General features: G+C 52.7%; 1 protein-coding gene across 1 annotated transcript in view; it reads right to left on the bottom strand.

The window, feature by feature from the left end:
* Positions 1-10,604: 10,604 nt before the first annotated feature.
* ccr7 (chemokine (C-C motif) receptor 7) overlaps positions 10,605-23,752 on the bottom strand; it is a 34,349-nt gene continuing 21,201 nt past the window's right edge. The window contains exons 2-3 of the mRNA XM_063037213.1: positions 21,695-21,738; positions 10,605-14,749 (exon numbers count right to left, since the gene is read on the bottom strand). Coding sequence (XP_062893283.1) covers positions 13,652-14,749; positions 21,695-21,738 — 1,142 coding nt within the window. The 3' untranslated portion in view covers positions 10,605-13,651. The remainder of the gene's footprint in view (positions 14,750-21,694; positions 21,739-23,752) is intronic.

The raw sequence follows: 23,752 nt of genomic DNA, 5'->3' as shown, positions 1-23,752 counted from the left end.
AGACGCACCTTGTTCTCGCTCTCTCTCGCCGCACGCGTCGTAAAGGCCGCCAAGCCATAAGCACGACCCCGTCACTCAGGGATCAGGCGGCTGAAGATCGGCTTGACCCCCGCACGGGTGTATCGAAAGAGCGAAACGGGCCAACCACCAACAACACAGATGCACTGGCGGAGGGGGTGCGGCCCACGGCTGTCGCCGTCGTAGCCTCCCGGCAACCCGCTAACCCTAACCCGCGCGTCCTCGGGATGCAGGAGGAAACCGGGACGCCAGGAGGAGACCCACGCGGTCACAACAACTCCTTGGAGACCGGGGCGGGGTTTGAACCCGCTGGAGTCTTGCGGTGACTGTTACACTAACCTCCTACTCTACCGGGGGGGCGGTGTGTGGGTGAGCTCTTCCTGCCACCTCCCTGGGCAATTGTTTATTTAGGGATACAGTGTGCCCTACCCGGAGAGGCTGCTTGTCGGTGACTCGATGCCTCCCAGTGCCGACTGAAGACGCGGACTGTCCATCTCCCTCCGCAGATGCTGCCCGACCTGTCGAGTACCTCCCGAACCTGCAATGTCTGGTGTCTCTGCGTTGCCCCTGTGTTGAAGACCTGAATAGAATTTGCCTTTTTTTGCCTCTGCCCAGCACCTGTATCCCCCTCTGCGCACACTCAGAGATGGCCTCTTCATTCGATGCAGCTCCTTGCTAATGCAAGTATCTCGATTAAACCGACTAGAAATGCCGGCTCTGTTATAGGAGTCAAACTGGGCACGCTGGAGGCCGTGGTAGAACAGAGGACCCTATGGAAAATCCTGGAATTCTGGACAATGTTTCTTACCCTCTGCACGCCCCCTCAGCTGAACAGAGGAGCACTTTTAGTAACAGACTGAGACAACTGCACTGCTCCAAAGAGCGCGATATATTTCGACCTTACTGGCTCGGAGGGCCACTTTACTGAAGTGGGAGGATTCTAATCCACCTACGGTCTTTTATTGGCTCTCCTCCATTATGTCCTGTTTAAGTTGAGAGAAAATAAGGAGTCGGACATTTGATACCTCCTTTAAATTTGAGCAAATCTGGCGACCCTTTATCCCATATTTTCATTTAATCTGATTTATTACTCTTCCAATCTTTTTTCTTCAAAGTTTTAGATTTGATCAGAAGGGTCTGTCTTTCTTTTTTTTTTGGTCGTATCCTCAAAATTGATGGCCCAGTTCCTTTTTTTTTTGTTTTTCTTTCTATAGTGCAGTGGGTTTATTTTTTCTTTCCATTTAAAACCAAATGTTTTTTTTTTCTTTTCTCTTCATAAACTGATAAGAGGAGAATTGTTATTTTCATTTTTTTCGTATTACATATTTTATACTAGTTTAACCATATCTATGATCTTGAGAATGTCTATCTCAATCTCGGTTTATATTGTTACTGAGCTATATATATATATATATATATATTCGAAATAATTCTCCACTTGATTGTATTTATGCTCCTTTTAAAGCAATAAAAAGATTAATAAAGAAAGAAACAGTGCTATATGAGGTCAGTCTTACCCTCGGCCATTAGGCTCTATAATGAGTCAACCTATCGCTGGGCAAATAATTGACCCCGTCCTCCCCCCCCCCCCCCCGTTAGACTGTTTGAGGTAACTTTTTTCAAATTCTTTCTTACTTCTCTTCTAACACTTGTATATCTGTGCACTTGTAATGCTACTGTGACACTGTAATTAATTTTCTTTGGGATTAATAAAATATCTATCTATCTAATCAGCCAATCAGGTGGCAGCAACTCAACGCATAAAAGCATGCAGGCACGGTCAAGAGATTCAGCTGTTGTTCAGACTGAACATCAGAATTGTGGGGAAGAAATGTGATCCAAGTGTCTTTGACTGTTGATGCCAGACGGGGTGTTTTGAGGGTCTCAGGAACTGCTGATCTCCTGGGATTGCCCACACACAACCGTCTCTAGAGTTTACAGAGAAAGGTGCGAATAAAAACAGAAGTCGCCCAGTTCCGTGGGTGAAATCACCTCGTTAATGAGAGAGGTCAGAGGAAAATGGCCGGACTGGTTCAAGCAGACAGTAACCCAAGTAACCACACATTGCAACAGCGGTGTGCAGAAGAGTGTCTCGGAACGCGCGACACGTCGAAGCCCGAAAGGGACGGGCTTCAGCAGCGGAAGACCATTCCTGTGCCCCTTAAGGAGTCCACTGTGGGTGTCCCTTCAAGCAGGGTAGGGCTTTGTACGGTGACGGCAGATCCCTGCGACTGTACTTGCATGGTTCACCACATGGATGGGGATGAATGCATTTGGCACACTAGCCTGGGCACTGAGTATAGGCCCTGGGAAGTTATGGCAACTCATTGGTGAGGACTTCCCTGGAATACTGGATGAACCTTTGGTCAAAAAGATGGTATTTATTCACAGAGAGTGATTTACCGGGATATTGCCTTGACCTGAAGACTGGAGTCACAGGGAGAGGTTGCGTAGACCAGGACTTTGCTCGCTGGAACATATCAGATAAGACCGTAAGGCAAAGGATTTGGCCTGTTGGATCTGTCCTGCCATTCCATCACAGCTGATTTATTATCCCTCTAAACCCCTTTCTCCTGCCTTCTCCCTGTAACGTTTGACACCCTGATTAATCAAGAACATATCAAACTCCACATTAAGTACACCCAATGACTTGGCCTCCACAGCTGTCTGAGGGAATGGATTCCACAAGTTCACCAGCCTCTGTCTAAAGAAGTTCTTCCTCATCTCTGTTCTAAATGGACTATTCAGAGGCTGTGCCCTCTGGTCCAAGACAACCCCACTATAGGAAACATCCTCTCCACATCCACTCTATCTGTGCCCTCTGGTCCAAGACAAACCCACTATAGGAAACATCCTCTCCACATCCACACTATCTGTGCCCTCTGGTCCAAGACAAACCCACTATAGGAAACATCCTCTCCACATCCACTCTATCTGTGTCCTCTGATCCTAGACTCCCCCACTATAGGAAACATCCTCTCCACATCCACACTATCTGTGCCCTCTAGTCCTAGACTCACCCACTATAGGAAACATCCTCCCCACATCCACTCTATCTGTGCCCTCTGGCCCTAGACTCCCCCACTATAGGAAACATCCTATCCACATCCACTCTATCTGTGTCCTCTGGTCCTAGACTCCCCCACCATGGGAAACATCCTCTCCACATCCACTCTATCTGTGTCCTCTGGTCCTAGACTCCCCCACTATAGGAAACATCCTCTCCACATCCACTCTATCTGTGCCCTCTGGTCCTAGACTCCCTGACTATAGGAAACATCCTCTCCACATCCACACTATCTAGGCCTTTTTTCGCTCTGAATCCCCTGAGTGTCTGCCAGGGAGGAGAGGAGCCGTTGACCTCCACCTACACCCTATACGTGGAGTAAATCTACCCCCCACCCCCGACATGACTCCAACAACAGTCACCATCAAGGCTGCCAGGAAGGGTGCTGATCAGTTGTAGGAAACTTGCCGGAGTAGGATATATGAGCATTTGGAAACCCATGGCCTAATTCGGGAGAGATCGCATGGGTTTGTGCAGGGCAGGTTGTGCCTCACCAACTTGATTGAGTTTTCTGACAAGGTGGCGAGAGAGATTGACGAGGGTAGGGCAGTGGATGTTGTCTACGTGGAGTTTAGTAAGGTGTTTGACAAAGTCCCTCATGGGAGGCTAATCCAGATGAGCCAAATGCATGGGGTTTGCGATGAATTGGCTGTTTGGATTCAGACTGCCTTGCACGTAGAAGACAGGGGGTAGTGGTTGAAGGTACTTATTCGAGCTGGAGATCTGTAATTGGTGTTCCACAAGGATCTGTGCTGGGACCTTCGTTGTGTCCATGACGTATATATATGATCTGGGTGAATATGCAGATAGGTGGGTTAGTAAGTTTGCAGATGATATCAAGAGGTGACCTGAGAGAGGCGTACAAGATAATGAGAGGCATCGATCGTGTGGATAGTCAGAGGCTTTTTCCCAGGGCTGAAATGGCTAGCAGGAGAGGGCATAGTTTTAAGGTGCTTGGAAGTAGGTACAGAGGAGATGTCAGGGGTAAGTTTTTTATGCAGAGAGTGGTGAGTGTGTGCAATGGGCTGCCGGCGACGGTGGTGGAGGTGGATACGATAGGGTCTTTTAAGAGACTTCTGGATGGGAATATGGAGCTTTGAAAAATAGAGGTCTATGGGTAAGCCTCAGGTAGGGACATGTTTGGCACAGCTTTGTGGGCCGAAGGGCCTGTGTTGTGCTGTAGGTTTTCTATGTTTCTAAGTCTGGTGGAGTTATGGATCATGTAGAAGGCTGGCAAAGAATACAGCGTACAGTTCTGCCCCACTAATGGAAGGATGTGGAGGCTTTGGGGAGGGTGCAGGAGAGGTTCACCACGATGTTGCCTGGTTTAGAGGGCATGTGCTATCACGAGAGGCTGGACAAACTTGGGTTGTTTTGTCTGGAGTGTCGGAGGCCGAGGGGAGATCTGATAGAGGTTTACAAGATTATGAGAGGCGTAGGTAGAGTGGACAGACAGTATCTGGATCCCCATGGTTGAAATGTCTAACACCAGAGGGCATTGAAGGTCAGAGAGGGGGTAGGTTCAAGGAAGATGTGAGGAGTAAGTTCTTTACTCAGAGAGTGGTGGATGTCTGGAACGAGCTGCCTGGTACGGTGATCGAGGCAAATCCATCAGAGACTTTTAAGAGACGTTCGGATAGGCACATGGATGTGAGGAAGATGGGGGGATCTGGACATGGTGTCGGTAGGAGAGATTAGTGTTTGGGTGTTTTTGCTTTGCCTTTTAGCCGGGTCAGCACAACATTGTGGGCCGAGTGGCCTGCTCCTGTGCTGTATTGTTTGATGTTCTGTATTTGGCCTATTTTTTATCACGTGCCTCCCAGTACCCTGAAACCTCGACATTTACCCCAGCATCTTCCCAACCACCACTGGAGTCAGGATAACTGGCCTATTATTCCCTGCACCACCCCACCCCCTCTGTCCCTCCCTTCTGAAAGAGCGGAACGACGTTTTCAGTTGCAGGTTACGGGCGGATGGCGGGGGAATGGGGTTGGCAGGGGTAGTAAATCAGCCAGGACGGAATGGAGGAGCAGGCTAGATGGGCCGAATGGCCTGATTGCACTCCTTCCACCTCCTACCCTCCTGTTATCAGCCCCTCCCCCCCAACGATCAGGCTCCTGAGCTAGAGGGGATAACTTCACCCACCTCAACACTGAACTGATTCCATGACCTACAGACTCACTTTCAAGGACTGTACACTGCATGTTTATGGTATGATTCATTTGTTTGCACCATTATTCTGTTTGCATTTACACTTCGGTTGTTTGCAGTCTTTATGAGCAAGTTTCTCAATGATTCTGTTGTATTCCCTTGTACTACTGTGAATGCCCACAAAACAATAATCTCATGGGTGGATATGGATTTAACATATCTGTAGCTAGGGTGCTAAGGCATTTACACAGTGCTGGAGTAATTTTACTTATAGCACTGTGAAAAATAAAACAAATTTCATGACACGTGTGAGTGATGATAGACCGGTGCAACGGGATCCTGGATTATCCCTTATGAACTGTGCTTTTAAAAGGGGGGGGGAGAGGGAGGCAGACAGGGAGGGGGAGGGGGAGATGGGCAGGGGGGAGGGAGCAGAGGGGGAGGGGGAGAGGGAGGGAGACAGCGAAGGGGGAGGGGGAGATGGGCAGGGGGAGGGGGCAAAGGGGCAGGGGGAGGGGGGAGGGGAGGGCGAGAGGGAGGGAGACAGGGAAGGGGAGGGGGAGATGGGCAGGGGGAGGGGGCAAAGGGGCAGAGGGGGAAAGGGGGAGGGGAGGGCGAAAGGGAGGAAGACGGAGAGGGGGAGGGGGCAAAGGGGCAGGGGGAGGGTGGAGGGGAGGGCGAGAGGGAGGGCGAGAGGCAGGGACACAGGGAGGGGGAGGGGGCAGAGGGGAGAGAGGGGGAGGGCGAGAGGGAGGGAGACAGGGAAGGGGAGGGGGAGATGGGCAGGGGAGAGGCAGAGGGGGAGGGGGAGGGGGAGAGGAGGGCGAGAGGGAGGAAGACAGGGAGGGGGAGGGGGAGGGGGCAAAGGGGCAGGGGGAGAGGGGGAGGGGGAGGGCGAGAGGGAGGGAGAGAGGCAGGGAGACAAGGAGGGGGAGGGGGCAGAGGGGGGGAGGGGGAGGGCGAGAGGGAGGGAGAGAGGCAGGGAGACAGGGAGGGAGGAGGGGGGAGAAGGGGAGGGGGAGAGGGAGGGCGAGAGGGAGGGAGACAGGGAGGGGGAAGGGGCAGGGGAGAGGGGGAAGGGGCAGATGGGGAGAGGGGGGAGGGGGAGGTGGAGGGGGAGGGGGAGGGGAGGGGAGGGGAGGAGAGAGAGGAGAGCAGAGAGAGACAGAGTGTGAGAGGGCAGAGAGAGAGTGAGAGAGACGGTGAGAGAGAAAGAGAGAGAGGGACAGAGAGAGAGTGAGAGAGGAAAAACATAGAAACATAGAAACATAGAAAATAGGTGCAGGAGTAGGCCATTCGGCCCTTCGAGCCTGCACCACCATTTATTATGATCATGGCTGATCATCCAACTCAGAACCCTGCACCAGCCTTCCCTCCATACCCCCTGATCCCCGTAGCCACAAGGGCCATATCTAACTCCCTCTTAAACATAGCCAATGAACTGGCCTCAACTGTTTCCTGTGGCAGAGAATTCCACAGATTCACCACTCTCTGTGTGAAGAAGTTTTTCCTAATCTCGGTCCTAAAAGGCTTCCCCTTTATCCTCAAACTGTGACCCCTCATTCTGGACTTCCCCAACATCGGGAACAATCTTCCTGCATCTAGCCTGTCCAATCCCTTTAGGATTTTATACGTTTCAATCAGATCCCCCCTCAATCTTCTAAATTCCAACGAGTACAAGCCCAGTTCATCCAGTCTTTCTTCATATGAAAGTCCTGCCATCCCAGGAATCAATCTGGTGAACCTTCTTTGTACTCCCTCTATGGCAAGGATGTCTTTCCTCAGATTAGGGGACCAAAACTGCACACAATACTCCAGGTGTGGTCTCACCAAGGCCTTGTACAACTGCAGTAGTACCTCCCTGCTCCTGTACTCGAATCCTCTCGCTATGAATGCCAGCATACCGTTCGCCTTTTTCACCGCCTGCTGTACCTGCATGCCCACATTCAATGACTGGTGTATAATGACACCCAGGTCTCGTTGCACCTCCCCTTTTCCTAAACGGCCACCATTCAGATAATAATCTGTTTTCCTATTTTTGCCACCAAAGTGGATAACTTCACACTTATCCACATTAAACTGCATCTGCCATAAATTTGCCCACTCACCCAACCTATCCAAGTCACTCTGCATCCTCTTAGCATCCTCCTCACAGCTAACACTGCCACCCAGCTTCGTGTCATCCGCAAACTTGGAGATTCTGCATTTAATTCCCTCATCCAAGTCATTAATATATATTGTAAACAACTGGGGTCCCAGCACTGAGCCTTGCGGTACCCCACTAGTCACCGCCTGCCATTCTGAAAAGGTCCTGTTTATTCCCACTCTTTGCTTCCTGTCTGCTAACCAATTCTCTATCCACATCAATACCTTACCCCCAATACCGTGTGCTTTAAGTTTGCACACTAATCTCCTGTGTGGGACCTTGTCAAAAGCCTTCTGAAAATCCAAATATACCACATCCACTGGCTCTCCCCTATCCACTCTACTAGTTACATCCTCAAAAAATTCTATGAGATTCGTCAGACATGATTTTCCTTTCACAAATCCATGCTGACTTTGTCCGATGATTTCACCGCTTTCCAAATGTGCTGTTATCACATCTTTGATAACTGACTCCAGCAGTTTCCCCACCACCGACGTTAGGCTAACTGGTCTATAATTCCCCGGTTTCTCTCTCCCTCCTTTTTAAAAAGTGGGGTTACATTAGCCACCCTCCAATGCTCAGGAACTAGTCCAGAATCTAACGAGTTTTGAAAAATTATCACTAATGCATCCACTATTTCTTGGGCTACTTCCTTAAGCACTCTGGGATGCAGACCATCTGGCCCTGGGGATTTATCTGCCTTTAATCCCTCCAATTTACCTAACACCACTTCCCTACTAACATGAATTTCGCTCAGTTCCTCCATCTCACTGGACCCCCTGTCGCCTACTATTTCTGGAAGATTATTTATGTCCTCCTTAGTGAAGACAGAACCAAAGTAATTATTCAATTGGTCTGCCATGTCCTTCTCCCCATAATCAATTCACCTGTTTCTGTCTGCAGGGGACCTACATTTGTCTTTACCAGTCTTTTCCTTTTTACATATCTATAAAAGCTTTTATAGTCAGTTTTTATGTTCCCTGCCAGTTTTCTCTCATAATCTTTTTTCCCCTTCCAAAAAAGAGAGAGAGGGGGCAGAGAGAAAGAGCAGAGACAGAGAGTAGAGCGTATGAGAGGACAGATAGAGAGACATAGAGAGAGGGAGCAGAAAGAGTGGGAGAGAGGGAGGGACAGAGGGAGGGAGGAGAGAGAGTTGGGCAACACAGACATCCTGTTATTAAGAGAGAGAGAGAGAGGCAAAGCCTGCTTGGAGATGGTGTTATGGTTTCTGTGCAGCATGTTTACATTTCTGCAAGGACACTGCCAGCTTCTGAGTTCCTACAGAGAGAGAAGGGAGGAGCTATTTGATGGACAGCTGGTGTTCAGCCCAACAGTATTTAAACCAGCGTAAGTGCTCGTTTCACAGGAGGGGACACGCAGACGCACAAGGATGTGGTGAAGTTACCACTGTCCTGTCCAGGTGCCCAGGAGTGTGGCACTGAGGATCCATCATGAGGGATCAATCTGTGATTAATAGTGCGTGAAACAGCGACCCTGTGGAGCCTATCAGTGTGTCTAACCCTCACCTGGGTTGGTAGACCATCACTCGAAGTTCTTAGGTTGGCCAAGTTTGGCTAACTTGGAAGTTTCGGAGGACAACGGGAAGATCGACGGCATCAGCTCACCTGAAGAACTGGACACCTCTCTCTCTCTCCATCACTACTCAACTCAATACCACGAACTGAACCGAACTTTGCTCATCGTCGTAAGACTCTATCCATTTACCCCTAGACTTGAAGAAGCTTGGCTTTTATATTTCCACACATATATATATATATACATATAATAATTGCTAACCTGTTTTATTTATCTGAATTATATTACCGTATTGCGTAGTTACCAATAAATACCATTAGTTAACAGCAATACCAGACTCCAAGATGTCTTCCATTTCTGCTGGTTCTTTGCCCCGTCACGGGGTACGTGACACCTGATTCTGATACGAGTCTCTATTGTGGACTGAGAATGGGAAGGTGGGGGGCAGGGAGAGGGGAATCATGGTTGAGGAAAGGGGAAGGATTCCGTAAAGATCAATAAAGCAATTGTCTGGGATCAGGTGCCCTTGCCTGGTGTCTCAGGGCTCTGGGGGCGTTGGCACACCCTTCCCCACCCTAGGTCGTCTTCTCTGCCACCACTCCCACACCCCTCCCGCGGCGCCCCACCCTCGCCATTCCCAACACCCTCTGCTCCCGCCCGACTTGCAAACTCTCTCTCTGCTCCCCGTGGACCAATATGCAGTGCTGCGTGCAAGGAGGTCTTGAGCACCTAAGCGGTAGATACCTTGCCTGCCGGAGACTCCCGGCGCGGTGCCGTACGCACGTTGACCATGAATTTCCGATGGAGGTTGGAGTCAGGGGGTCGGGTCAGCCGTACAGCCCTGCTGGTCCAAGATGCCCCCATCAAAGTAGGTCCCAGTCACTCCTATCCAACCCTTTGAACCCTCTGGCATTAACCGAGGGAGCCGTAGACCTCCTGGTTGTGAACCAATGTCCCCCCTAAACTGTCATGGCCGAGTGGACCCAAAAATCTTATGCTGTGCAATTTCCTTTTTCGCCCGGTGACAACAATTTTTTTTTAAAAAAGTGGAAGCAAACCTGAAGCTTTTCCAAGGGTGATAAAGCACCAAATCGAATTTGTTGTTCATCGTTTAAAAGCAATAAAATTTAAAAAAAAACACACACATCTACGGTTCTTATTTCTCGGCATGTCACAACGTCAGTCTGGTCACATGTTATTAAAGTTGCTGGAACTGGGCCGTTCTGCCGTTCCGCTTTGGCGGGACCGGCCGTTTTTTTGCGCCTCACGCCTTTTTGTTTTTTTGGAATTCGAAACAGTGAATCAATAATCAACAGGATCAATAAGCCGATTCTAAAATCCGCACCTTGCCCGCGTCAGAAACCGGGAAAAGGATTGGGTACGATCGCGAAATATGCGGAACGCGGCGACGAGGTGGAGGGCGACCACCCGCCGTGCGCGGCTTAAATTCCCCTTGGTGTGTGGTGCGTGTGCGCGCACGACTTGGAGGGAACTTTGTTCTGAACCCCCCCCCCCCAGTACTACGCCTTCCCGATCCACGCGGTGCCCCCACAGAGCCGCAGGGGAGGTGGCAGCGGGTGAGGGGGTGGCTTTGGTCAGTCGCAACCGGAATCGCTAAGTGTGCGAGGGGACAAAGCAGCCTCCCTCCACCGGGGGGGGGGGGGGAACAGAGTAATTCCCAGCTCCTTTACCCAGCTTGTCACTCCATTCCTGTGCCGGGGTCCTGACCGCGTTGATCAAATACACAACTTAAAGAAAAAAAAATCACGGCTGGAGGGAACACAGAAACATTTTAATGCAGGAAAAAAAAACACATACTGTACACAAAAGTCGAGTGATTTCTATAAAAAAATATACTTATCTCTCTCTAAGATATGTCATTGGTTTAAATTCTCCGACAGGGCAGCAACTAAATGGAAATTTGTTCGGGGATAGAGAGAACAGGCCCAGCGAGCCGCGCCGCCCGGCAAACCACCGACTTGAACCCCCGAGCCGGGTCACGGGACAATTCACACAGGCCAATGAACCCGACAACCAGGTCGAGCTGGGGGGGGGGGTGGGGGGGAAACCGGGGCGGCCGGGGGAACCCTCGCGCACGCGGGAAGAAGGCCCAAACTTTCCTGCGGAGGAGGCCGGGACCGAACTCGTCTGTGATAGAGCCGCGCTACCGAGGCGCCCGAAAACCATCCCCGGGGCCAGAGGTTACTCCGCCCGTTGAACTCCTCTGCCGAAAGCAGCACATCTGTGATTCCACACACACACTCAACGTTTCTGTTATTTGCAGAGTTTGTTCACATCAAGGGGGAACATTAAGCTCATTATTCCGAGTCCGTTTCCAGGGCCCGGCGGTGGGATATTGGATTTCCCGTGTGCTATTCACCCGTTTTGTTCTTTTGGTGTGCTGGTCTTCATCAATCGCGGGATTGAGTTTAAGAGCCGAGAGGTAATGTTGCAGCTATATCGGACCCTGGTCAAACCCCACTTGGAGTACTGTGCTCAGTTCTGGTCGCCTCACTACAGGAAGGATGTGGAAACCATAGAAAGGGTGCAGAGGAGATTTACAAGGATGTTGCCTGGATTGGGGAGCATGCCTGATGAGAATAGGTTGAGTGAACTCGGCCTTTTCTCCTTGGAGTGACGGAGGATGAGAGGTGACCTGATAGAGGTGTATAAGATGATGAGGGGCATTGATCGTGTGGATAGTCAGAGGCTTTTCCCCAGGGCTGAAATGGCTAACACGAGAGGGGACAGGTTTAAGGTGCTTGGAAGTAGGTACAGAGGAGATGTCAGGGGTAAGTTTTTTACACAAAGACTGGTGAGTGTGTGGAATGGGCTTCCGGCGGCGGTGGTGGAGGCGGATCCAACAGGGTCTTTTAAGAGACCCCTGGACAGGTACACGGAGCTTAGAAAAGTAGAGAGCTGTGCGCTAGGGTAATTCTAGGCAGCTTCCAGAGTAGGTTACAGGGTCAGCACAACATTATGGGCCGAAGGGCCTGTAACGTCCCGGGGATTTCTACGTTTCTATGTTTTCTTTCGCGCGCCGGGCGTTTCGTGTTTTCTCTGGACGAGTTCCCCGTTACGCGGCTGCCTGCGGCGGGGTGGGGGGGGGGGCGGTCGGGTCTCGGGGCTGGACCCCACACTCAGACCCCTGACAAGAACTGTGCTTTGAAGCTTTGAGTAAGTAGCAGCGGGCACGGAGCCGGGCACATCCCGGGAACAGCTTCCCCTGCGCAGGTTCCCGTCAAATATTTACTCATTACAGACACATACATGCTGCTTAGCTGTTCAGTGGACATGAAACACATTTTTAAAAAAAACATTCACGGTTTTCATCAGCGGACGGTCTACTGACCCACCCCACCCCTCCACACACCCCGTGGTACAGTCTCGATCACCGGGGAACAGTCTCGCCCGCTGCGTTACAGTCTCACAGATGTCCATGCAGTCCCACCCAACGTGAAACAGCCCCACTCCCGGAGATACAGTGAGGCACAGCCGGGTGTCCTTTCCGACGAGGCAGTCACAGCTTGACCGGCCCCGGGGCACAGTCCGCTGACTCTCGCACACCGGCTGACGGCGGAGCAAGGGTCCAAAAGCGTGTCCACGCTGTGAGGGTTCCTGTCCCAGGGAGAGTTCGGTGTGTCCGTGACTGGACGTTCCCCCCCCCCCGCTCCTTAAAACATCATTGCTGCTCTTTACATTCAAACGCGGCCCCCACCCCCGGTTCCAGCGGGTCACCGGAGATCTCCAAGGGCCCGGCCCCAATTACCAGGGCACGGGATAACCTTGTCAGAGGGGCGCTAGTGTTCGGGGGGGGGGGCGGTCTCGGGTCACCGTCGGCGAGTCCTGGCACCGATACCCGGAGGCTGGTCGGAAGTCTGGAAGTTGAGGCCCGTATCTGCCGGGTCTTTGCCGGCCGGCTGGGGGAAGGGCCAGAGTCCGCTCAGTCCGGCATCACGGCGGGCTGGAGGCCGAGGGATTGACCCGCCCTGGGATCGGAACGACATATTTCCCGGTGCCTCTCGATGCCCGTGTAAATCTGAACTTGGGCTCGGCACCGGGGGCCGGGAGGGCGGGGTGAGGAAACTGGAGCCGGGCGGCGAACGCAGGGAAGCAGCCTGTGGCTGGCGGGGGTGGGGAGGGGGGGGGTGCGGGGGAGGAGGGGTGACGGGGGAGTGAAGCGGGAGGGCAAAGGGTGAGGAGGGAAGGGGTGATTGGGAAGTGAGGTGAAGGGGTGTGGCTTGGCAATGGGGAGGTGAGGAAGTAGAGAAGCGTAATGAGGGAGATGAGGAGATGGAGTAGGACATTGAGGGAGATGAGGAGATAGAGAGGGTCGATGAGGGAGATGAGGAAGTGGAGAGGGGCGATGAGGGAGATGAGGAGATGGAGAGGGTCGATGAGGGAAAAGAGATATAGAGAGGGGAGATGAGGGAGATGAGGAAGTGGAGAGGGGCGATAAGGGAGATGAGATGGAGAGGGGCGATGAGGGAGATGAAGCGGTGGAGGAGTGCAATGGCGAGGTAGTGAGGGGAGGAGAGGGACGGTGAGGAGGTGTTGAGTAAAATGGGGGGGGGGGAGTGGGAGTGTAATGGTAGGGTGGGGGCTGTTGTCAGAGACGGAAGGAGAGCCCCGTCTGTTTCCCACCGGCCGGAGAGTCAGTGCGGCCCCCCTGTTGGCTGAGGGTGGTCCACACGGTGTGAGCGGGAGGGGTGGTAGCGGGGGAGCGGAGAGCCTCACGGCGAGAAGGTGGTGGTGCTGTCGGTGTCCGTGACCACGGTGCTGCGTACGCCGCTGGCGCCGGGCCGCAGGGCGGCCAGTTTGAGCAGCTTCTCGCCGCTGACGCAGCCCATCTCCTTCAGCAGCTTCAGCAGGTCGCGGCGGAACTTGACGCCGATGAAGGCGTACAGGAAGGGGTTGAGACAGCAGCGGGCGTACGCCAGGCTCTTGCTGATGTCCAGGGCCAAGTTCATACGCTTGCTCTGCTCGCAGTCCGTCACGGTGGCGTTCACGTCGGCGATGGTGTCGATCAGCAGCACGCTGTTGTAGGGCAGCTGGAAGAGCAGGAAGGCCAGCACCACGGCGATGATCACCTTGATGGCCTTGTTCTTCTCGAAGTTCCTGGCCAGCAGCAGCGTCCTGACCACCACGCAGTAGCAGAAGCCCATGACCACCAGCGGCAGCAGGAAGCCGAAGGAGATCTGCAGGCTGGTGGTGTAGATGAAGGTGCTATTGTCCTGGCTCATCCGGCAGTGCACGGTGTCGTCGGTCCGCAGCTCGTCGCTGTAGACCAGCTCGGGCACGGAGAAGACGGCGGAGAGCACCCAGACGCCCACCGAGACCAGCTTGCTGCAGCGGACGGCTTTGGAGCGGTAGCGGTGGGCCGAGGCCGCCCGGACGATGGAGAAGTAGCGGTCGATACTGATGCACATCAACAGGAGCATGCCGCTGATGAAGCTGAGCCGGTAGACGCCGTGCACCGCCTTGCAGACGGCTCGGCCGAACAGCCACTGGCGCGCCACGCTCACCGCCCAGAAGGGGAGCGTCAGCAGGAAGAGCAGGTCGGCCAGGGCCAGGTTGAGCAGGTACACGTCGGTCATGGTCCGCAGCCGCTTGTAGTACACGTAGGTCAGCACCACCAGGCCGTTGCCCACCAGCCCCAGCAGGCACACCAGCGCGTAGATGGCGGGCAGGAAGGTCCGGCGGAAGGAACGCACGTCCTCCTTCTTGCACTGCTGCACGTAGCCGTCGTAGTCCATCTCGGCCGTGCTGCCGCTCCAGCCGTCCATGTAGTCATCGGCGGTGGTCGCCGGGGTCTCCGTGCAGGCGCTGAACTGCGGGGGGAGAGAGGGCAGCCTGGTCAGAACACCGAGCTCGGACCGGGTCAGAGGTTCCGCAGACGCTGGAAATACTGGGCAACACACAGACACACACACACACACACACAGACACACACACACACACACACACACACACACACAGACACACACACACACATACACACACACACACACAGTCACACACACACAGACAGACACAGACACACACACACAGACACACACACACACACACACACACACACACAGACACACACACACAGACACACACACACACACAGTCACACACACACACACACACACACACAGACACACACACACAGACCCACACACACACACACACACACAGTCACACACAGACACACACACACAGACCCACACACACAGTCACACACACACACACAAACACACTCACACACACAGACCCCCCCCCCCCACACACACACAGTCACACACAGTCACACACACACACACACACACACACACACACAGTCACACACACACAGACCCCCACCCCCCCCCCCACACACACACACACAATACATCGATGGAAATCAGGAGTGAACAGAGCTCTGGGCCTGTACTCACTGGAGTTTAGAAGAGTGAAGGCACGGGAGGTGGGCGGGGGGGGGGATCTCAATGAAATCAATCGAATCTTGAAAGGTCAGGATAGAGTGGATGTGGAGAGGATGTTTCCTATAGTGGGGGAGTCTCGGACCAGAGGACACAGATAGAGTGGATGTGGAGATGGTGTTTCCTATAGTGGGGGAGTCTAGAACCAGAGGACACAGATAGAGTGGATGTGGAGAGGATGTTTCCTATAGTGGGGGAGTCTCGGACCAAAGGACACAGATAGAGTGGATGTGGAGATGGTGTTTCCTATAGTGGGGGAGTCTAGAACCAGAGGACACAGATAGAGTGGATGTGGACAGGATGTTTCCTGTAGTGGGGGAGTCTAGGACCAGAGGTCACAGATAGAGTGGATGTGGACAGGATGTTTCCTATAGTGAGGGGAGTCTAGGACCAGAGGACACAGATAGAGTGGATGTGTAGAGGACGTTTCCTATAGTGGGGGAGTCTCGGACCAGAGGACACAGATAGAGTGAATGTGGAGATGGTGTTTCCTATAGTGGGGGAGTCTAGAACCAGAGGACACAGATAGAGTGGATGTAGAGAGGATGTTTCCTATAGTGGGGGAGTCTAGGACCCGAGGACACAGATAGAGTGGATGTGGAGAGGATGTTTCCTATAGTGGGGAGAGTCTAGGACCAGAGGACACAGATAGAGTGGATGTGGAGAGGATGTTTCCTATAGTGGGGGAGTCTAGAACCAGAGGACACAGATAGAGTGGATGTAGAGAGGATGTTTCCTATAGTGGGGGAGTCTAGGACCAGAGGGCACAGGTAGAGTGGATGTGGAGGGGATGTTTCCTGTAATGGGGGAGTCTATGACCAGAGGACACAGATAGAGTGGATGTGGAGAGGACGTTTCCTATAGTGGAGGAGTCTAGGACCAGAGGACACAGATAGAGTGGATGTGGAGAGGACGTTTCCTAAACTGGGGGAGTCTAGGACCAGAGGACACAGATAGAGTGGATGTGGAGAGGACATTTCCTATGCTGGGGGAGTCTAGGACCAGAGGACACAGATAGAGTGGATGTGGAGAGGATGTTTCCTATAGTGGGGGAGTCTAGGACCAGAGGACACAGATAGAGTGGATGTGGAGAGGATGTTTCCTGTAGTGGGGGAGTCTAGGACCAGAGGTCACAGATAGAGTGGATGTGGAGATGGTGTTTCCTATAGTGGGGGAGTCTAGAACCAGAGGACACAGATAGAGTGGATGTGGAGAGGATGTTTCCTATAGTGGGGGAGTCTCGGACCAGAGGACACAGATAGAGTGGATGTGGAGATGGTGTTTCCTATAGTGGGGGAGTCTAGAACCAGAGGACACAGATAGAGTGGATGTGGACAGGATGTTTCCTGTAGTGGGGGAGGCTAGGACCAGAGGTCACAGATAGAGTGGATGTGGACAGGATGTTTCCTATAGTGGGGGAGTCTAGGACCAGAGGACACAGATAGAGTGCATGTGTAGAGGACGTTTCCTATAGTGGGGGAGTCTCGGACCAGAGGACACAGATAGAGTGAATGTGGAGATGGTGTTTCCTATAGTGGGGGAGTCTAGAACCAGAGGACACAGATAGAGTGGATGTAGAGAGGATGTTTCCTATAGTGGGGGAGTCTAGGACCCGAGGACACAGATAGAGTGGATGTGGAGAGGATGTTTCCTATAGTGGGGGAGTCTAGGACCAGAGGGCACAGGTAGAGTGGATGTGGAGGGGATGTTTCCTGTAATGGGGGAGTCTATGACCAGAGGACACAGATAGAGTGGATGTGGAGAGGACGTTTCCTATAGTGGAGGAGTCTAGCACCAGAGGACACAGATAGAGTGGATGTGGAGAGGACGTTTCCTAAACTGGGGGAGTCTAGGACCAGAGGACACAGATAGAGTGGATGTGGAGAGGACATTTCCTATGCTGGGGGAGTCTAGGACCAGAGGACACAGATAGAGTGGATGTGGAGAGGATGTTTCCTATAGTGGGGGAGTCTAGGAACAGAGGACACAGATAGAGTGGATGTGGAGAGGACGTTTCCTATAGTGGGGGGAGTCTAGGACCAGAGGGTACAGATAGAGTGGATGTGGAGAGGACGTTTCCTATAGTGGGGGAGTCTAGGACCCGAGGACACAGATAGATGGATGTGGAGAGGATGTTTCCTGTAGTGGGGGAGTCTCGGACCAGAGGACACAGATAGAGTGGATGTGGAGATAGTGTTTCCTATAGTGGGGGAGTCTAGAACCAGAGGACACAGATAGAGTGGATGTGGAGAGGATGTGTCCTATAGTGGGGAGTCTAGGACCCGAGGGCACAGATAGAGTGGATTTGGAGAGGACGTTTCCTATAGTGGAGGAGTCTAGGACCCGAGGACACAGATAGAGTGGATGTGGAGGGGATGTTTCCTGTAATGGGGGAGTCTATGACCAGAGGACACAGATAGAGTGGATGTGGAGAGGACGTTTCCTATAGTGGAGGAGTCTAGGACCAGAGGACACAGATAGAGTGGATGTGGAGAGGACGTTTCCTAAACTGGGGGAGTCTAGGACCAGAGGACACAGATAGAGTGGATGTGGAGAGGACGTTTCCTATGCTGGGGGAGTCTAGGACCAGAGGACACAGATAGAGTGGATGTGGAGAGGATGTTTCCTATAGTGGGGGAGTCCAGGACCAGAGGACACAGATAGAGTGGATGTGGAGAGGACGTTTCCTAAACTGGGAGAGTCTAGGACCAGAGGACACAGATAGAGTAGATGTGGAGAGGACGTTTCCTATAGTGGGGGAGTCTAGGACCAGAGGACACAGATAGAGTGGATGTGGAGAGGATGTTTCCTATAGTGGGGGAGTCTAGGACCAGAGGACACAGATAGAGTGGATGTGGAGAGGACGTTTCCTATAGTGGGGGCAGTCTAGGACCAGAGGGCACAGATAGAGTGGATGTGGAGAGGACGTTTCCTAAACTGGGGGAGTCTTGGACCAGAGGACACAGATAGAGTGGATGTGGAGAGGATGTTTCCTATAGTGGGGGAGTCTTGGACCAGTGGACACAGATAGAGTGGATGTGGAGATGGTGTTTCCTATAGTGGGGGAGTCTAGAACCAGAGGACACAGATAGAGTGGATGTGGAGAGGATGTTTCCTATAGTGGGGGAGTCTAGGACCAGAGGACACAGATAGAGTGGATGTGGAGAGGACGTTTCCTATAGTGGGGGCAGTCTAGGACCAGAGGGCACAGATAGAGTGGATGTGGAGAGGACGTTTCCTAAACTGGGGGAGTCTTGGACCAGAGGACACAGATAGAGTGGATGTCGAGAGGATGTTTCCTATAGTGGGGGAGTCTTGGACCAGAGGACACAGATAGAGTGGATGTGGAGATGGTGTTTCCTATAGTGGGGGAGTCTAGAACCAGAGGACACAGATAGAGTGGATGTGGAGAGGATGTTTCCTATAGTGGGGGAGTCTAGGACCCGAGGACACAGATACAGTGGATGTGGAGATGGTGTTTCCTATAGTGGGGGAGTCTAGGACCAGAGGGCACAGGTAGAGTGGATGTGGAGAGGACGTTTCCTATGCTGGGGGAGTCTAGGACCAGAGGACACAGATAGAGTGGATGTGGAGAGGATGTTTCCTGTAGTGGGGGAGTCTCGGACCAGAGGACACAGATAGAGTGGATGTGGAGATGGTGTTTCCTATAGTGGGGGAGTCTAGAACCAGAGGACACAGATAGAGTGGATGTGGAGAGGATGTTTCCTATAGTGGGGGAGTCTAGGACCCGAGGACACAGATGGAGTGGATGTGGAGAGGATGTTTCCTATAGTGGGGGAGTCTAGGACCAGAGGGCACAGGTAGAGTGGATGTGGAGGGGATGTTTCCTGTAATGGGGGAGTCTATGACCAGAGGACACAGATAGAGTGGATGTGGAGAGGACGTTTCCTATAGTGGAGGAGTCTAGGACCAGAGGACACAGATAGAGTGGATGTGGAGAGGACGTTTCCTAAACTGGGGGAGTCTAGGACCAGAGGACACAGATAGAGTGGATGTGGAGAGGACGTTTCCTATGCTGGGGGAGTCTAGGACCAGAGGACACAGATAGAGTGGATGTGGAGAGGATGTTTCCTATAGTGGGGGAGTCTAGGACCAGAGGACACAGATAGAGTGGATGTGGAGAGGATGTTTCCTATAGTGGGAGAGTCTAGTACCAGAGGACACAGATAGAGTGGATGTGGAGAGGATGTTTCCTATAGTGGGGGAGTCTAGGACCAGAGGGCACAGGTAGAGTGGATGTGGAGGGGATGTTTCCTGTAATGGGGGAGTCTATGACCAGAGGACACAGATAGAGTGGATGTGGAGAGGACGTTTCCTATAGTGGAGGAGTCTAGGACCAGAGGACACAGATAGAGTGGATGTGGAGAGGACGTTTCCTAAACTGGGGGAGTCTAGGACCAGAGGACACAGATAGAGTGGATGTGGAGAGGACGTTTCCTATGCTGGGGGAGTCTAGGACCAGAGGACACAGATAGAGTGGATGTGGAGAGGATGTTTCCTATAGTGGGGGAGTCTAGGACCAGAGGACACAGATAGAGTGGATGTGGAGAGGATGTTTCCTATAGTGGGAGAGTCTAGTACCAGAGGACACAGATAGAGTGGATGTGGAGAGGATGTTTCCTATAGTGGGGGAGTCTTGGACCAGAGGACACAGATAGAGTGGATGTGGAGAGGATGTTTCCTATAGTGGGGGAGTCTAGGACCAGAGGACACAGATAGAGTGGATGTGGAGAGGACGTTTCCTATAGTGGGGGCAGTCTAGGACCAGAGGACACAGATAGAGTGGATGTGGAGAGGATGTTTCCTATAGTGGGGGAGTCTTGGACCAGAGGACACAGATAGAGTGGATGTGGAGATGGTGTTTCCTATAGTGGGGGAGTCTAGAACCAGAGGACACAGATAGAGTGGATGTGGAGAGGATGTTTCCTATAGTGGGGGAGTCTAGGACCCGAGGACACAGATAGAGTGGATGTGGAGAGGATGTTTCCTATAGTGAGGGAGTCTAGGACCAGAGGGCACAGGTAGAGTGGATGTGGAGGGGATGATTCCTGTAATGGGGGAGTCTATGACCAGAGGACACAGATAGAGTGGATGTGGAGAGGACGTTTCCTATAGTGGAGGAGTCTAGGACCAGAGGACACAGATAGAGTGGATGTGGAGAGGACGTTTCCTAAACTGGGGGAGTCTAGGACCAGAGGACACAGATAGAGTGGATGTGGAGAGGACGTATCCTATGCTGGGGGAGTCTAGGACCAGAGGACACAGATAGAGTGGATGTGGAGAGGATGTTTCCTATAGTGGGGGAGTCTAGGACCAGAGGGCACAGATAGAGTGGATGTGGAGAGGACGTTTCCTAAACTGGGGGAGTCTAGGACCAGAGGACACAGATAGAGTGGATGTGGAGAGGACGTTTCCTATGCTGGGGGAGTCTAGGACCAGAGGACACAGATAGAGTGGATGTGGAGAGGATGTTTCCTATAGTGTGGGAGTCTAGGACCAGAGGACACAGATAGAATGGATGTGGAGAGGACGTTTTCTAAACTGGGGGAGTCTAGGACCAGAGGACACAGATAGAGTGGATGTGGAGAGGACGTTTCCTAAACTGGGGGAGTCTAGGACCAGAGGACACAGATAGAGTGGATGTGGAAAGGATGTTTCCTATAGCGGGGGAGTCTAGGACCAGAGGGCACAGCCTCAGAATACAGCGGGACGTCCATTTAGAACAGAGATAAGGTGGAATTTCTTTAGCCAGTGGATGGTGAATCTGTAGAATTTGTCGCCACCGGCGGCCGTGGAGGCCAGATCACGGGGTGTGTTTAAGGCAGAGATTGATAGGTTCTTGATTAGTCAGGGCAAACGGGGAGAGGGCAGGAGGGGAAATGGATCTGCCAAGATGAAATGGCGGAGCAGACTCGATGGGCCGAATGGCCTATTCCTGCCCCAGCCCACCCCCCGCGTTTTATGGTCTGGTGGGGCAGCGCTGCCGGGTCTGGGGTTTTGAGCAGTCATGTGGGAATCCGGGGGAGGTTGCGCAGGGCGGCTCGATGATCCACGGAGCCGGTCAAACCCGTGAATGGGGAGATTTCAGAAGTTCTTGGGTGCGATGGAAAAGTTGGGAAGCGAGTGGGACCCTGACGGGGGCAGACTTTGGGAGGAGGCGTAGCCGACGTGGGAGCCGGAGGGCTCACAGAGCTCCCCCTCTGCGCGCTCTCCCATCACAGGGTCCCGGGGCGGGGATCCCACCAGTTAATTTACTGGCTGCCTGACCCTGCGGGCGTTCTCACTCACCTGAGACATGAGGACCAGGACGCAGAGGGTGTGAAGAACTGACCCTGTTGGGAGAGAGAGAGAGAGGGGGGTTTAGTCATCGTCGCCGTATTCTGGCTGAGGCTTGTGACTGTGCAGAACCACACCCCCCCCCCCGCCACACACACACACACACACACACACATTGGCGTCCCGCAGCGTGGAGCTATGAACTTTTAAATTTAATTAACTTATTTAGACTTACAGCGCAGTGGAACCCCCTTCCGTCCCCACGAGCCGCACCGCCAGTTTCACCCCAGCCTAATCACAGGGCAGTTTACAATAACCAAGCGGTACGACTGTCGGCCGTGGGAGGGAAGCGGGGCGCCCCGGGGGAACGGCGTGCGCGGCCGGGAAGAACGAGCAGACTTCCTCGGAGACGGGCGGCATGCAGATCAACTCGAGTTCAACCGTGCAGCCGGCCGAGACAGCGTTCCTTCTGGGGGCCGAGGTGCACAGCACGTTCAAAGTAGCGAGAGGGAGAGAGAGAAAGCGAGACAAAAACGCGCACACAGTCCAAGACCCCGAGCGACATGTCCCGCAAAATGATTCGAGCCTGTCATTCCACCGATCGAACACTGGGAGGCAGCACTGCCGGGAGTGGCCAGCCGCCAACCGAGCGCGAGTTGAACTGCAAATTCTTTCTAACCGGTCCGCCTTTGGACCGTCGGAGGAAACCGGAGCACCCGGAGAAAACCTACACGGAGAACACCCCGAGCTGAATTAGCATCGCGGTAAAATAAACTACAACGTAGCCCTCTGTTTACTAAGAGTTTCCATTGCTCCTGTTTACTCACAATTGCTGTTCGTTTCCATTCACTAAGAACTGCTTGTCGGAGGGAACATAAAACCGGCCATCGCCCACACTGTGTTTCTTTGTCTTCTCAACTGCCCTTTCATCATCAGAAACACTCCCAACTCACCACCCAGGTCATGCTCGCTTCTCGCTGCTGCCTCAGGAAGGAGGTACGGGAGCCTCAGGACTCACATCACCAGGTTCAGGAACAGTTATTACCCCCTCAACCATCAGGAAGGAGGTACAGGAGCCTCAGGACCCACACCACCAGGTTCAGGAACAGTTATTACCCCCTCAACCATCAGGAAGGAGGTACAGGAGCCTCAGGACCCACACCACCAGGTTCAGGAACAGTTATTACCCCTCAACCATCAGGAAGGAGGTACAGGAGCCTCAGGACTCACACCACCAGGTTCAGGAACAGTTATTACCCCCTCAACCAACAGGAAGGAGGTACAGGAGCCTCAGGGCCCACATCACCAGGTTCAGGAACAGAGGGGATAACTTCACACAACTTCACTCACCCCATCACTGAACTGCTCCCACAACCTATGACTTTCACTTTCAAGGACTCTTCATCTCATGCTCTCGATATTTATTGCTTATTTATTTAATATTATTATTTTTACTTTTTTTTTGCACAATGGTTGCTTGTTGTGTGTGGTTTTGCATTGATTCGATCGGCTTTCTTTGTATTTACGGTGCACAAATCTCAGGGTCCGACTTGGTGACATATGTGGCCTTTGATTCTAAGTTTACTTTCATCTTTGAACATTTTGTTCTGAGGCTCAGTCCATCTCGGCCAACAATCCTTCCGGGGTGGGGGGATTGATAGTACAGTCGGGTGCTCTCGAACTGCACATGAAAGCAAACAGACACACACCCACACACACATACACACAATCTTGCCCACATGTGTTTCCTCTCCCTCCTCCTTCCTCACGACTCCCCGTCCTTAAGAGATATAAAGAGCAGAATTACACCATTCGGCCCATTGATTCTGCTCTGCTGTTCCATCATGGCTGATTTACTATCCCTCTCAACCCCATTCTGCTGCTTTCTCCCCGTAACCTTTGACACCCTGACTAATCAAGAACCCATCAACCTCCGCTTTAAATACACCCAATGACTTGGTCTCCACAGCCGCCTGTGGCAATGAATTCCACAGACTCACCACCCTCTGGGGAGGGGAAGTGGGAGAAGCTGACAGCTGACAGGTGAGACCAGGTGAGGGGGGAAGGTGG

The sequence above is a fragment of the Mobula hypostoma genome, chromosome X1 (genome assembly GCF_963921235.1).
Source record: "Mobula hypostoma chromosome X1, sMobHyp1.1, whole genome shotgun sequence".
Classification (NCBI taxonomy): domain Eukaryota; kingdom Metazoa; phylum Chordata; class Chondrichthyes; order Myliobatiformes; family Myliobatidae; genus Mobula; species Mobula hypostoma.
Note: the sequence above shows the minus strand (reverse complement) of the source record. Positions and strands in the feature narration are given on the sequence as shown.